The 17299-nt window shown below is 34.4% G+C and overlaps 1 protein-coding gene across 1 annotated transcript in view; it reads right to left on the reverse strand.

Moving 5' to 3' along the window:
* LOC135212841 (dynein axonemal heavy chain 5-like) overlaps positions 1-17299 on the reverse strand; it is a 281888-nt gene that overhangs the window by 130226 nt on the left and 134363 nt on the right. The window contains 4 exon segments of the mRNA XM_064246609.1: positions 2321-2439; positions 9600-9757; positions 10528-10666; positions 14320-14514. Coding sequence (XP_064102679.1) covers positions 2321-2439; positions 9600-9757; positions 10528-10666; positions 14320-14514 — 611 coding nt within the window.

Consider the following 17299-nt stretch of genomic DNA (forward strand, 5'->3'; position numbering starts at 1 on the left):
CATTGATTTTATCACTGTTACAAATATGTGAGGTCTTGCGAACAATAGCTAACTTTCGTGCGGCATTTGTTGAAAATTTCATTAGGAGTTTCTCAAAAGTTGAATGTGAGTCAAAAGTTAAACCTATAATGGTTAAAGCTTCAGACTCAATCGGGAAAGTTCCATCCGACTAAGGGGGAAGATGGGGTGAGAAATCAGTACAAGACCTGCTAATCAAATGTTTTCGTTTCACTAGAGTTTAGCCTCACACCTCACCGACTACACCATTCCCTGATCCAGTTCATGTCCCGATTGAGGCTGAAGGCAGCTTTATTTCTCATAAGTGGGGGCTTTACTATGCCTACAAGTGTCGCATCGTCTGCATACTGAACAATCTTTTTTTTTCAGGCCAACAACCATATCACTCGTATACATTAAAATTAACAGTGGACCAAACACTGACTTGTGAAACTCTAGACATAATAGGGTTTGGTTCACTAAAGATCCTGTCTACAACAACTCGCTGTTGTCTGCCTATAAGGAAATCTTGAAGTAATCCTAAAGCATATCCACCCATTCCAAGATTCTGAAGTTTATAGATAAGTGCCCTGTAATTACTAAATTAAAAGTAGCAGTAAAATCTTTTTGAATTACTCTGCACTCAAAACCCTCATCAAGGTTCCCTTGCAAATGGCATATTAAGTATAAAAGAGCATCACAGGTAGCTACTGAGTCCTGTATACATATTACACTACTAGCTAACAATTCTTTAGATTCCACATACTTATATGGTGGCTTGAAAACAATTTTTAATCAACTTTTAAGAACAGCTGGAGAATAAATATTGGCCTGTACTTAATACAGTCTGCAGAATGCCACTTCTTGGAACAGGCATTGTATTACTAAGCATGTGCTCATCTGTAAAGATGCTATGTCGAAATAATGATCTATAGAATCTACTAAACTTAGGAGATGACATACTAGATATTTTTTCAAAAACAAAGAATTTTCTTAACATTCCTGGAGCAAAATGCAAATTTTGTAAGAGGAGGTTCAGAATAAAAAGTTTAGTTTAGTTTCAAAAGCTAGATGAAGCACTTCAGTCTTTTCCCAAGGGCCTGTAACCAATCTACCATCATCTGTTATTAGAGGTGGGATGAAATATAAGCATGGCCCAAAGATAGATGATATCAATTTGGTCAACCACAGATGAGGCTGAGTAATTCGTTCAAGTTTCCCCTTCAAGGAGTTATTGTAATTTCTCTCTGCTGTATGGTAAGTTCAATTCGCAGCTTGGTGAGACTCACCAAAAGTAGCGTAATTTCCATTGGAACGATTTCGTCTCCAGGGGTTGAATTTGGTCTCTTTGTCATGGTAGGCTCGTCTACATATATCTTCAAACCATGTCTGGTCATTTGTCCTAAATTTGATGACCTTTCTAGGAATATATCTATTTTAAAAGCCATCAGCATTTTATTCAACTACTTATGGTGATCAGTATTTAATATAGCATCTGTAATATTAAGTGCCTGACTAGCTTCAATAATAAGATCTCAATTGGTTCTGGATTTCAACCAGACTGCTTTTCCAATAGTCGAATTAGGAATATACTGATTAACAGATATGTCTATCTCAATGTTGTAATGATCAGAAGTGCCAATATATTCACAGACCTAGGACTTCACAATAACTGGAACACCGATGAATATGAGGTCTAATCTAGTACCAGAATTCAAGGGCAGACCTGCCATGTTGATCTGTGGAATTTGAATCTAGCCACTTACTATCTATGCTTTGCATTACAGTCTCCACAATAATGAATGAAGCTTTTGAATATTGTGATTAATCCTTTCCAAAAGACAGACATATATAGGATTACGGTTAACAACAAATATGTAAACAATGTGGAACTTACTGGAAAAAAAACTTTATGGTTGCTACAATACAAATTTTTCTGATGATAAAGAGTTTGTCTAGACTTAGTGTATGCAGCCATACCTTGCACATGTGGAATGTTACGAATATAAATAACGTCAGGGCTATCAAAACCAAGCATTAAAAACTCAAACTTTGACTAATTACTATTTACAAAAACCTCAGATATAAGTATCAAATCGTAGTCATGGACACAGTTCTGTAGATCTAGAAAATCTGACCTCAGGCCCCGAATATTTGAGTGAAAGTATTATGCAATATTTCTAACTGTGATGAGGCATAAGGTTCAGCTCCATGTCTTCCTAAAGAATTAAAATTAAAAACATGACATCAGTATCAAAACTAATAAATAAACTCATAAGTATGATAATGTACTAAGTTATGCAAATACAGTTGTAGTGAATACCTGTGAGGTTTTCCCAATTTGGTCAGCGCTTTCATCAGGACTTGAATACATTTTGTCTTTCCCGCTCCACTTGGACCCAGCGTCATCATCCCGTGTCGAACTCTCTGGGTTTCATAAAGCTTGAAGGAAGAAAGAGGAATAGTTTTTCGATTAATCATTTTTTCTTAGGTACAAAAGTTTTGACTTGAGAAAAAAAAGAGAAACTCAGAGGACGCAACCCGATTGGATAAGGCATAGTAACATACATTGCGTGAATTGGTAGATATTGTTATGATAACCGGCTGATCACAGAACTCACTTTCCTTGTATTACTGCCAAGTATGGTAGATACTTCTCATGGCATTTTTGTCATCGATACCAGGTTGTTTCTTCTCTCACGTTTCAGAATTTATTCTCTAGCTCGATAAGTAGGACAGATTACTAGATGTTTTCTGATTACACACACACACACACACACACACACACACATATATATATATATATATATATATATATATATATATATATATATTACTACGAAGTTCCAAGTATCTGGTTACCATTCATCAATTATTACCTCACCAAAAGCCAGACACCTGAACCCTCATAACAGGTACTAAACGACTGAATACTCTAAAGGCAACAGTGATCCCTTAACAACTTACTAGTATTGCAGAAAATCAGACTGAGCTCATCAAAACAAGTGTGAGGTAATCTTGTAAGTAATTAGATTAATCAAAGGGCATCACTCCATCAACAACTTTGAAAGTCTAAGTATTTCCCTGATTTCAGAAGTCTAAGTACTTCCCTGGTTCTAAGTCACTTCAAGTAAATTGAAGGAAAGCAGATTAATCACCACTCTATGTTTCTACCTAACATAAATATAATCAAATGCAAATATACTGGTTAGAAATGAAATACTTATAAGAATTTTAAATACAAAAATTTATTATGAAACTCAAAATTTATAAGTAAAATTCACAATATCAGGGAAAATTACTATTACTTGAAAACAATGTAAAGTATAATTAATTCTTGAATCAATTAAGTCAAATTAAATCAAAATTAATTTATCACAAAATTCAAGAAAATTAATTCAATTGAAATTCAAAAGTGTTTGGCAATAATTGAAAATTAGAAATTAATTCACAAGTGCTAAACAATAATAAAACTTGAAAAGAATTCTAAGTAAATGCAAATTAATTCACAAGTGTTAAATTTAATTAAATGTGCAATGATTAAGCAATGAAAATAACTAAGTCAATTAAATTGTGAATGCAAATGAAAATATAAAATAAAAAAGGCACACTTCAATAAGAAAATGAACAAGTGCACAAACAATGGAACAAACACAAAACACAAAAATTAGCAATGTGTAAAAGTGTAAATCTTTTTCACTCAAAACATTGTAACCATCAGTTTTTACCAAACCTTCGTAACCATCTGTTATTAGTTAACACTTAACCACTATTCCTATCAGGTATTAGTTTCTTACCAAACCATCATAACCATTAGATATTAGTTATTAGTTAACCACAGTTCCTATCCATTATTAGTTATTAGTTGCAACTAATAAAAATATAACACACTTTACCTTGGTATACCAACTTCTTTCTTTGCTGCAGGCTTCTTTCACTTTACCAAAAACCAGGCGCCGTTACGAAACAATGTTTGTTCAGATTCCACAAAAAAACACTAAATAAACTCTAAGAAATATCAAATACGAAATTCTCACAAGTTACGAGTGACCAATTTACGTTACGTTAATATAATCTCAAGGATGTCGCGGGAGAGAGAGAAAGAGGGAGATGTGATAGCCTCGCTGTTCTAAGATGTAATGAATTCTCTTCCTTTGCAGAAACTGGACTGAGGAGATGACACAAAACGTTTTGAGACAATAATGCTTCTAGAAGCTTCGAAATCTTACCCAATCTTACTCACAAAATGTGTAACCTCCACGTGGCTTTGATCAAAGACATACACGTATGAGACGATTGTGTTAAAAAAAAAACACGTACTCTATTCGATCGACACGGAGCAGAAGGCTTATCACATACGATGACAGATTCCCAAAACACAAATGAAGATTTGAGCTCGCTTATCAAACGCGTTGACAGATGAGGAAAGCAAACGGATCTCGCAGACCCTCTAATCTCAAAGTGTTGACATAATAAGGAAACAATCGTAGTGTCGAACGGACAAAGAAAATCTCTCTCTTTTTACGTTCTATGTTATATATGTATTCTTTTACAATATGTAATGCGAAATCTGAAAACACATTTAAAACATCCTATCTCTAAGCTATCTAGGAATCTGAAAAAATGTTGCACAATTCTACATAACATTTTTATACAGTCACAAAGGGGATATATGCATTTTGAAAGTAGCAATATATATATATTATATATATATATATATATATATATATATATATATATATATTTATATGTGTGTGTGTGTGTGTGTCCTTTAATATCCAATTCGCTCTCCAGCTTGGAACAAATATAATTACATGTATGTTAACTGAAGGGGAATTTTTGAGTTGACAATAAATTCGTCCTTACGTGCATTCGAACCAGCGGACAGAGGAGAAATCAGGACCTCAGTAATGTTACCTACTTGGCCAGCAAGTGAGGTTGGCCGAGTCGGTAACTTCACTGAAGTATTGATTTCTCCACTGTCGACTGGCTCGAAACCGTGTGAGGAGAAATTATGCTCAACTAAAAAATTCCCTTTCAGTTGACATACATGAAGATATATTCATTTCTCCTCACACGGATTCGAACCAGTCGACAGTGGAGAAATCAGTATTTCAGTGAAGTTACCGACTCGGGCAACCTCACTTGTTGGCCAAGTAGGTAACTTTACTGAAGTCCTGATTTCTCCTCTGTCCGCTGGTTTGAATCTACGAGAGGGCGAATTTATTGTCAACTCAAAAATTCCCCTTCAGTTAACATACATGAAATGATATTAGTTCCAATGTGGAGACTGTATATTCTCTGGATACTTTTCAAGTCTCAGGAGGCTTAGAAAGACACAGAGAAATTTTTCTTACTTCATTCACACTAGCGATACATACACAAGTATAAGATAACATATAGACAGAAGGGTAGACCTTACCTTACAGACCTTACATCTTGTTCGGGTTGCCCCAGGTCCCTCAGTGTGAGGCACCTCTAATGTCTACCAGAGAGTTGCTAGTACATCTTCCGGTATATTTTGCATCTTCCAATCTTGGATGGTCTGGGATGCAGTTTAGATATTTGTCGAGCTTATTCTTAAACACATCTACGCTCACTCCTGATATATTCCTCAGATGAGCTGGCAACGCATTGAATAGACGCTGCATTATCGATGCTGGTGCGTAGTGGATTAATGTCCTGTATGCTTTCCTTATTTTTCCTGGTATAGTTTTGGGCATTATTAATCTACCTCTGCTTGCTCTTTCTGATATTTTTAGTTCCATGATATTTTCTGCTATTCCTTCTATCTGTTTCCATGCCTGAATTATCATGTAGCGTTCTCTTCTCCTTTCTAGACTATATAATTTTAAGGATTGTAGTCTTTCCCAGTAGTCAAGGTCTTTAACTTCTTCTATTCTAGCTGTAAAGGACCTTTGTACACTCTCTATTTGTGCAATATCCTTTTGATAGTGTGGGTACCATATCATATTGCAATATTCAAGTGGACTACGAACATATGTTTTATAAAGCATAATCATGTGTTCAGCTTTTCTTGTTTTGAAGTGCCGTAACAACATTCCCATTTTTGCTTTACATTTTGCCAACAGAATTGCTATTTGATCATTGCATAACATGTTCCTATTCATCATCACACCAAGGTCTTTAACTGCTTCCTTATTTGTGATTGTCTCATTATTAGGTCCCCTATATGCAAATAGCTTTCTTTCTCTGTCTCCATAATTTATTGATTCAAATTTATCAGAGTTAAATACCATCCTATTTACCTCTGCCCAATCATATACTTTGTTAAGGTCTCTTTGTAGAGCGTTCCTATCTTCATCACAAGTAATTTCTCTACTTATTCTTGTGTCATCTGCGAAACTACTCACTACCGAATCCTTAACATTACTGTCTATGTCTTCAATCATAATAACAAACAGTATTGCTGCTAACACCGTACCTTGCGGCACACCGGATATTACCTTGGCTTCATCCGATTTCTCGTCGTTTGCAATAACTATCTGTTTTCTGTTGTGTAAAAATTCTTTTAACCATCTTCCTACTTTATCCATGATTTTGTGTTTTCTAATTTTCTTCGCTAATATATTATGGTCTACTTTGTCAAAAGCTTTTGCAAAGTCTAAATAAACGACATCTGTTTCATTTCCGCTTTTCATATTTTTGAATATGTTCTCACGGTGGACTAACAGTTGGGTTTGTGTACTTTTTCCGGGTACGAAACCATGTTGTCCTTCATTAAACAAATTATTTTTTATTAAATGTTTCATAATATTTTTCTTCATTACCCTTTCATACACTTTCATAATATGTGATGTTAGACTCACAGGCCTATAATTACTTGCCTCTAGTCTTGATCCACTTTTGAAAGTAGGGGTAATATATGCTAATTTGTGCTCATCATAAATCTTTCCTGTATCTACACTTTGTCTTAATAGTATTGCAAGTGGCTTTGCGATAGAATGAACTACTTTCTTTAACAAAATAGCAGGCACTCCATCCGGCCCTGCAGCAGCTCCATTTTTAATTTCATTAATAGCCTGCACAATATCAGCTTCATTAATATCTATGTCAGCTAAATATTCACTATTTTCATCCCTTACTTCTATATCATTATCTTCATTATCTATTCTAGGGGTGAATTCTCTCTTATATCGTTCTGCCAGTATGTTGCAAATTTCCTTTTTTTCATTCGTTAATCTCCCTTCAATTCTTAGAGGGCCTATTTCTATTCTTCTTTTATTCATCTTCTTCGCATATGAGTATAATAGTTTGGGATTTTGCTTGATATTTAATAGGGTTTTTTCTTCCAAGTCCCGTTTTTCATTTTCTTTTGATTGTATAATCTTTTGTTCTGCATTTTCTATCTTACTTTTTAGTTCTATAACTTTCCATGCATTTTTTTCTTTTGCAAGACCTTTTTTCCACTTTCTGATTTTCTGGAACAAGATCCTTCTGTCTCTTGGTATGCATGACTGATGTTACTTTTCTTCTTCGGTATATATTTATCCACTATTTTCTCTAATATTTTATATAATATCTCCGTATTTACCTTTATGTCATCACTTACGAAAATGTTATCCCAATCTTTGTTTAATTCTTCATTTATTTCTGACCATTTTATATTTTTACTGTAGAAGTTGTATTTTCCATATCCTTCCCACTTTTTCATTTCTTGCTTATCTCTGTTTTCACTTGCTTTGGAATGGACTGTTAATTCTATGACATTATGGTCTGAGATACTCGCATTATAAACTATTATTTCTTTAACATAATTCATCTCGTTCACAAATACTAGGTCTAAAGTATTTTCCTTTCTTGTTGGCAGGTGATTTATTTGTTGAATGTTGTATTCTAGTAGCATATCTAATAGCTTTTCGAATTGCCTCTTATCTTCTGCACTACTATTACTCTCTTTTTTATATGTATAACTACATCCACAATCTCCTATTCGTTCTTTCCAGTCTACGAAAGGAAAGTTGAAGTCTCCAGATAGGAGAATAGTCCAGTCCTTGTGATTTCTACATATATCATCCAATTTTTCTATTATTAAGTCAAACTCTTTAGTATTAGGAGGTCTATATATTACTATGTTCATTAATTTTTCAGATTCAAATTCTACCGCTATTAGTTCACATTCTGAGTTACTATATTTCTCATATATTTTTCCTTGTTTTTTGTCTTTCCCATATATTGCGGTTCCCCCTTGATTCCTATTTTTTCTATCTGATCTATAAGTTTGGAACCCTTTTATTTGATCATCATTCCCAGTCTCTTGGGAATACCAGGTTTCACTTATATTCATTATATCTATTTTCTTTTCAATTTGGGTTAGTTCTTCTAAGTACTCTATTTTTCTTTTTGAGCTACTCGTAACTAAACCCTGCGCATTCATCACTATGATGGTTTGCGTGTTTTCTCCTTCATTTAATATTGGTAATAATAAGGATTTTCCCATGTCTCTTTCCTGTTCTGGTATGTTGTTCTTTTTTTCATTTCCAGAAATTCTGACATTAAAAAATCCAACTTTTCCATAATATTTGTTCTTCCTTCATCATAATTATTTATTTGTGTCTTCTTCATCATAATTATTCATTTTGTGTCTGAGAGAGAGAGAGAGAGAGAGAGGAAATAATAAAAAAAGAGAGAAAGAGTTGCGAGAAGCAACAGAACATCCATATGGTGAGGTTGTATGCCTTACCAGCCGTGGGGAAGAAAGGCTTCAAACATTAACACTTCTCCTCTACCCTCAAGACAAACTAAATTTGTATGTTTTCTTATACTTGTGTATGTATCGCTGGTGTGAATGAAGTAAGAAAAACTAAAAACTTCGCTGTGTCTTTCTAAGCCTCCTGAGACTTGAGAAGAATCCAGAGAATATACAATCTACAATAAAATACAAAAAGACTACAATACACTGGCGGCCTTCAAATCAATAAAGATGAAAGAATAATAATGCCATTACAAAGGTGACAGCTGAAAAAGGACAAATATAAAAGTACCCTACATTACTAAAATAACACAGGTATTAGCTAGCATTCCTGAAAATTAGATAGAGGTGATATCTAACCTGGCCGGGGAAATAAATAAAATGCAAAGGAATGGAAATGAAAATAAGAGTAATTCACGAACTGCAATGCCAAAATGACGGAAGTATTCTGACTTCCGATTACGTAGTTGACAAGAATATATCGACAGTCTTATTTTACCAAGTGTATTTTGTAATCGGAAGACTAACGCCGATTTGTGAAGGGAGGTGGTTGAGGTGTACGTAGAGAGAAAGAATTGAAATAATTGTTAACGTCGAAGGTTTTTCTTTAGTTTTAACAGCTCACTTCTAAAATTCGTACTCTTTGACTACAAAAAGTTTTAATAACCAATTCAGGAATAATATCTTAGAAAATTTGATGTTTATTATGGCGGTACCCGACAACGGTACCTTTCATTTTAGTCATGGGTTCTCCCTCACTGTGAGTTAAGAACATATCTCTACTCTGCATACGGTATTATGCATGGAGGTAAACTGACAAAGCAAAATGAATAGATAAATAAATAAATACGTAAAAACAAACTGCAATAAATGCTAAATATAAAACTACCTGTACAAGCTTCAATGTCCAAGGAGGATGGTTGATTAATCCCATTTCGGCGACAACCTCCGCTATATTTGTTGTCAGCTGGTTATAATAACCTTTTTCTTGAGCCATATTTGGAAACAAATCGTCAATAAGGGACATGAATAAAGGTTCATCTTGATCTGTAAACAAAAAGACGAGAAAATGTACTATTTTATAGATATAAATCATATTTCATTCAATGTCAAAATTTGGAGTTAATTTTACATTAAGTGACGTGTCACTGTATGACATATACCTTCTGACCATCAATTGACAGTGAAATTGAAGCCACTTTTATACCTAATAATGAGTAAGGAAAGAAATGGGATTAAGGAGACGCTATTATCAAATATACCTAAATGAAGCAAAATGAGTAAGGAAAGAAACGGGGTAGGTAGACACTATTACCCAACATAAATGAAGGCAAATAAGTAGGGAAAGAAGCGCGGATAAGAGAGAAGCTCTTACCCAACGTAAATGAAGGAAAATGAGTAAGAAAGTAAACGGGGATTGGGAAACGCTATTACTTAACATATGTGAAGGAAAATGAGTAAGGAAAGAATTGGGGATAGGCAGACACTATTACCTAACATAAATGAAGGAATAATGGGTAAAGAAGGAAACTGAAACTGGGATAAAGGAGACACAATTATCCTACGAAAATGAAGGAAAATGAGTAAGGAAAGAAACAGTATGTAAGGAGACACTATCCTTGCTATGACCATGATTGATTTACTTGCATACTGGCCGTTGATATCCCAATGACTAGCTCGAAGGTGTACTGGGATTCGTTATTAAATATAATATTCGTGAGGATGATCATAAACGTTCTAAAAGTTAGAATTCGAACATACAACAGAGCTTTGATCGTCAACTGTAATCTTATATTAAAACTAAACATTCAACTTACCGACAAGCTTTGAAAGGTTCATGTCCCTGAGGACTCTCATGACGATCGTCGCCTCTGAATCCTTGGGATTCGCTCTTTTAGAGGCTCCGAGAGTCCGGAGAACTGATAGAATGTTCCGTAATCCGAAGTCGTAGTGGACCTTAAACGTTAGGGAAATGGAAATTCATCTTATCATAGTGTACAGAGGTTTTGGGTGGGTGATGAACATTTTAATAGGCGTGCTAGCTTTCCCATAAGTATTCTTACAAATGTATGTTACACCTTTGTATATAGTCTTTAGTTTCACAAATACATGCGAATAAAAGCAGTATATAGGTACCTATCCTTCTAAGGTATTAGTTTTTTTTATAATGTAATGCCAGAACTGCATGGCTTGAAAAGTAAAAACCATTGTGATAAGCTCTTAATAAAATTTAACTGTTCATTAAAAAAAAATTAATGCTATTTTATTTAGTTAGCATCTTGAGCAATAGTAGTAACAGTATTAGTTTGAGGAACAACAACAAAAATGTGTTAGGAAACCTAATCCTTATCAGTTGACTGGCAGAGAAAGTTACATCAGATCGGCTACAGAAAGCATCATGAAAACCTCACCATGAGAACAAATATGAAATTCGAGGTTTTATTTGTCATGTTTTTGATTAGATCAATGAACCCATTTGGCATTAAAGAGGGTGTCATTTACATCATCCACTATTAGTCGTGTTTTATCATATTAATACAGATTTACACACACAAATGCTTGACCTTTCTTAAAGACAAACTGATAAATGGTCCCCATAATGGCCCATTGGGGAAGACAGAATGTACGCAAGTCATTTATTTCGCATTCTTTTCTCACATACTACTCCTGCCTTTCCCTGCTATTCCCCTGGAGCTTCTTTCATCCTGTTTTTATCCTTAGCTTCATCCTCTCCCTCTTCACTTAAAGTAAATCCAAAACAATCAAAATTTCTAACTATTTTCAAGCTACTACCACTTCAGACAATGTTTGCAACACCCAGCCGTAATTAATAATGTTATAGGAGCTAGTCAAATTTATATACTTTAGGAGTTTACTCTTATGATTTAAAGTTGTAGTTGGTCAGAACCGAAGCGCCTGAACGCAGGCTACGATAAGTCGACTTACTGCCCTTCCTTCATCAGTTCCCTCCATTCCTTACCGACAAGCTCCCACCATCCCCTTCGCAAACCCATCCCTTCCACCCCTTCTCTCTCTCGTCTGAATTACACAATACAACTGGAAAATATAAATACATACATTGTACATTAGTATATCGCATGATTTTGCCACATTATATAAATGAAATGTGCATATCCCAACATTGTACTGACTGGTTTTTGGTAATGAGCTCCACTATGATGTTCAACCTCATTCTACTGTTTTGTCTAGGAATTGTCACGGGAAAATATATATTTTGATCTTAGATTGTAAGTATGAGTATGGTCGTTTTTCTGTACCTGTTATTCAACTGTTCGTATAATGTGATGAGACAGATAGGGCAATGGGCATAATTATTCTTCAATTAGATGGGGTCAGTAAAATAATGAAATAATTAATGTTACTTCTAAAATTAATAGATTATGATACACACAAGAATTCATAGATTTATTTTTATTGTCATCGCTGTCGAGTGATAGCTCATCCTCACCATCACATCAGAAGCGACAATGACAAGTTCCATTTTGTCATAGGTATTGTCAGAGGACCTATAATCCTCCTCAAACTTCATAGTTCGCCGAACGCACCTTCACAAATGTAAAGTAGATTAGGGGTAAAAACAAATTACTTAGGAACACTTGGGTTTGATGATAGCTATCACTATAATTTCACTAAACAATTATCATTGTTTTGCAATTGCTTGCATAAGGCTATACATAAAAAGTGTCATGGTTGATAATGACCTGTTAAGACTTATTTTCAGTGCGCCAGCTTTCCTTTCTTGGCTGAACATATTAGAAATTCGGAGTGTAATTACACATTTGCACATATTTGGGCACATATGCAAATTGGCCATTGGAAGTGTGATTGTAGCACACCTTCAGTACCCAGCGATAAACCACATTTTGCAATTGCATGCCGGTGAACATTTATAGCAAATTGCTCAAAAAATTTACTATTCAAAACTGCCTACCGAACCATAACAGTCATGTACATTAAATACCAATTCATTATTATACCAAACATTTCTATTCTTAAACTATTAAACAAAGGTACTATAGAATAACTATGTGTAAGAATCTATTATCTCCCTGTGTGCAACTGAGAGAGAGAGAGAGAGAGAGAGAGAGAGAGAGAGAGGAGAGAGAGAGAATTCTGAGAAATGGAGGGGGAAGAGGAGGATGGGGTAAGCGGGGGAGAGGCGGGATAAAAGGATTGGGAGCTTGCTTTTTTTTGGGGGGGGGGGGGGGGGGGCTGATAAAGGAAGGGCAGTAAGCGACTTACCGGAGCCTGTGATCAGGTGTTTGGTTCCTGACTGATTACAACTAAAATCAGACGAGTAAACTCCTGAAGTACATAGATTTGTCTAACTTCTATAACATTATAAATTGCGGTGGGGGTGTTGTAAATGTTTTGGGAGAATGTCATCGCTGTCCGACTAAAAGCCTTGAAGATATTCCTGCAAAACGATGCCACATTGGTTCTGAAATGGACAGTAGGCCTCTTCTATCTTGTATGAATATCCTATCCCCCTCATGCTTACTGAATGACTTAGCCTTACCTCTACTCGATCTTGCCTTCATACTACCCCATTCAAGATATTCCTGCTACTCTCTTATCCAGCTTTGCAAGGCATCGTTTTTAGTGGTCATAAAAGGTAATGAAAGTCAGAAACGTGTTGCCTTTATATCGGATTACTGAAACGAAACAAAAATGCCTAATATTGATCGATAACATCCACTCCTGCAGGACCCAAATCCCCTACTAAATCTTTGCAGTAGTTATTTAATCACTAGCTTGAGTTGTATTTGCACATATTTGAACTTTCGTTTCAAGTATCATCGGCCAAAACCAAAGATATTGCACTTACTCCATAACAAAGAAAATCATCAAAAGTACCTTCTTTCCCACCGTTAACCCTACATTAAGGGGTCCGTTACCTGATGTGCCTTCTCCACTCCCTCCCCTTCTATCATAGGCATCATCCTCCACCAAACCTCTTCTCTTCATATCTTCCTTCACTTTATCTCGCCATCTAATTCTCTGTCTCCCTCTCGATCTTTTTCCTCTAACAGGTTCCTCCTCCTAAGTCCTCTTCACTCTCTCCTCGCCATTCATCTTCAACACTTGCCCATACCACCTCTGTAATCTTATTTATTTATCCAATGCTTAAGATATGTCAAGTTTTTATTCTTATGATCTTTTTTATAACAAATCATTGTTAAACTATCACCCTTACCACATCTTGGTAAATGATAAATGACGAGATCAATAAAGCTAAAATAAATTTGCCAAACATCTCTGCTATTAAAAGAGAATGGATTCAATGTCCGGTGTAACATTACCATGACAAAGACGACAAAAATCAAAGGTGAAAAGGGAACGCACACACACACACACACACACACACATATATATAATATATATATATATATATATATTATAATATTATATAGATGGTATATTAGATCATATATATATATATGTATTATATATATATATATATATATATCTATTATTTATTGTATATGATATTATATTATATATATATATATATATATATATATCTATATATATATTAGATATATATTACTATATAATACACACAATAAGATTAGTTATGATAATACCTGTTTCGTGAGCTGTTCTTCGCATAACTTATAGAGGGTGAAGAATTTCCGAGCCAGCGTAATGTTTTCTAAGAACCCGCAGGAAGCAAGTTTGACGCGAATGATGATCTGCCGATCGGGGACCATCATGGCTACGTTGCGAAACTGGATCTTCAAGTTCTCCGGAAGCTCTTGACGACCATGATAACCCAAGTTCTGTCATTCAACAGTGAAAATCGAGATGTGAGTCGTAAGCAGCTTTTGCTCGGTATCACGAGAATTACACTACCCGTAACAGTCCGAAGGGCAGTTCGAACTCTTGTAAGGGCGAAAGGATTTGAGAAAGGTATAATATTTACAGAGAGTGTGTTTGCGGTTACTGTGCGTCACAGGTGATTTTGCTTCAAGACTTATTATCTCTTGCCATGCAAGTTCAACTGCGTCACGAGTAAAATGGATTATTTGAATCTTCACCTATCAGGAAGTGGTCAATGTTCTTTTCAAGTACTCGATTATGGTTTTCTAACTCATGAGCAGTGTCAACAAGTGAAGAGGTAAGAGTGAAACATCTCTGGGATCTGTAAACTGTATTAGCCTACAACTTTAAAAATCATTATTGATGCACAGTAACTTTTGCACACATTATATGTTTGCTACTGACTGAAAAAATAAATCGAAGAGAATACTGGGTTTACCAGTGCAATGGGTCACATTCCACAGAAAAAAGTTGTGTACAGTACATCAAGTTTTTCTTTTAGAGCTACAAGACTACCACGAAATACTCAAGGCTCCTCGACGATGCATTATAGCCAACCTATAAGAATTTGAGAGAATGTTATTACAACAACGTAGATTTCCTGTACATATATACAACATAATAATAATATAATAATTATAATAAGCAAGGAAAAAGGATAAGTAGAAAAAGTGGTCAAGAGAGGATGTCTAATCCTATATCTCTCTTTTCATTCAAAAGCTGGCCATTTTATGTACAAAAAGCTCGAACTCTTAGGAGAGTCTCTAGGTACAATATATATATATATATATATATATATATATATATATATATATAATATATAAAGAAATAAACTGTACATATAATCTACTGTGTAAGTACAAGGATGTAAGTTATAAGGGTGAGTGGGTTATTGGCAAGACTAGAATAGACAAATTTCCACAACTGAACCCATATAAAAAAAAATATTTGAATAGGTTACAAATTTCTTATAGTTATTTATGCGCAGGTTATAAAGAAATTAAAAAGAAAGACAGAAAATTCGGTGTATGGTCATCAGTCTGCTAAATGTTATTCTCAGTTAACAGGAACTGATTACCTTCAATTCTCAGTGTCTCCTTGGTTAAATTCTCTTCATCATATGAATTGTTTTGATTTTCTTGTACAAGGAAAATCCTCATGTTTGATGAATATTGTAAAACAGTGAATGTCTGAAGGACTTAAATTACATATTTATGCAATAACGTGGATAACTAATTATAGCCAACCAAAACAGATTCAATAGAGATCTTTCGATTTCTTATACACGGTGCCAAAGTTGAAAAGAAAGTCTTGCCTTTAAAGTTGATAAGATTTCTTCCGTACGAAAAGAATCATGAATGACAAGTTTAAATTTTTTTCAATGAGTTTAAATAATAATAAAAAAATTTTGTCACTGCACTAGTTTGATCATTACAGCCTGACAATATTGTTCCTATTCCTGAATTTATATGTTAGATGAAGGGTATCTAATAATCTTATTAATGTTCTCTTACTCTTAAATTTCCAGTGGTCTGTTATATAGGGTTAATAAATAACCAGACGAAAGTATCGTGCATGTTGGTTTCACCCGTATCTGAGCGAACATCCTATCTATCCTATCTATGCCTGAAAGTATAGAGCAGCACACATTGCTTTTATGAAGAGAGCAAAAATGTTTTAATTCGTGTGTTTACGAATATTGCTCCTCCTAGCAAATTTTTTCTAAGAATCAACGATTTATTTCTTTCCTTTGGTAATATTAACACTATCTGCAGTATTGATAAATGCATTGTGCCCTTTTTCCTGTTAAAAAGGAACGTTTTACTAATAAAGATTTCAATTCCTTTACGAGAATAAAAACACCAAAGCCAAAAAAGGTTAAAATTTTTGTCAAAATGTGAAATTCAGAAGAGAGAAGTTTACATCCTCTACGTTGCATATACATATATATATATATACTATGCCGAGTAACTGTTTCTCATCAAAGAAGGAGTACTATTAAGAAATCGCTCAAGGCATTATTAATTTAAATGTTACGTCCTTTGGTCTGAAAAAAAAAATGAAAATGACAATGGTATTTCTAAGAGTTGGTCACCTGAAATTCCTGCTGTTTAAACATAACTAACGAAAGATTTGTATATGTAATATTAAACAGACCATGTCACAAAAACATTATATTAAGTAAGTGAGACTTACTTCTATGAATGGCGCAAGTAAAAAAATAATAGTTAGAATGGAAATTTCCTGAGTGAGAAGTTTAACGATGGCACAAAAAGGTAAATGAAAACAAATACCTTTCTAAAATCAATATGCATGGTTGCAAAAGACAGGTATTTCTTACTAAAATATTCTTGCATGCTTTATGTGATGTTATTTACAAAATGGTGATTATTACCATGTACCTGAAATCAGTGCAACATTTATCTGAAGAAGTGATGGAGAAGAAAAAAAAATGAAATGGTATTAAATTATTTGTGAGTTTTACCTGATAAGGATCGAAGCACCTCCCCTGTTAAACGTAAAATATATGGCGTCAGGAAACGTCGGTATAAAGATTAGGGTGTGTTTTTATATGACGAGAACAATAATGAACTAACTGAAGGAAAGTTCCGATGTATTTATTTTTTATCGTGAGAGTAGTGTCTCGTCCATACATTTCACAAACGTACAATTTATATACAATTCTTGTGATTAAAAAAATAACAATAATGCATTTATATACATTACAGGTTGAGTTTTCTTTAA

This window comes from Macrobrachium nipponense, chromosome 41 (assembly GCF_015104395.2).
Source record: "Macrobrachium nipponense isolate FS-2020 chromosome 41, ASM1510439v2, whole genome shotgun sequence".
NCBI classification, from domain to species: domain Eukaryota; kingdom Metazoa; phylum Arthropoda; class Malacostraca; order Decapoda; family Palaemonidae; genus Macrobrachium; species Macrobrachium nipponense.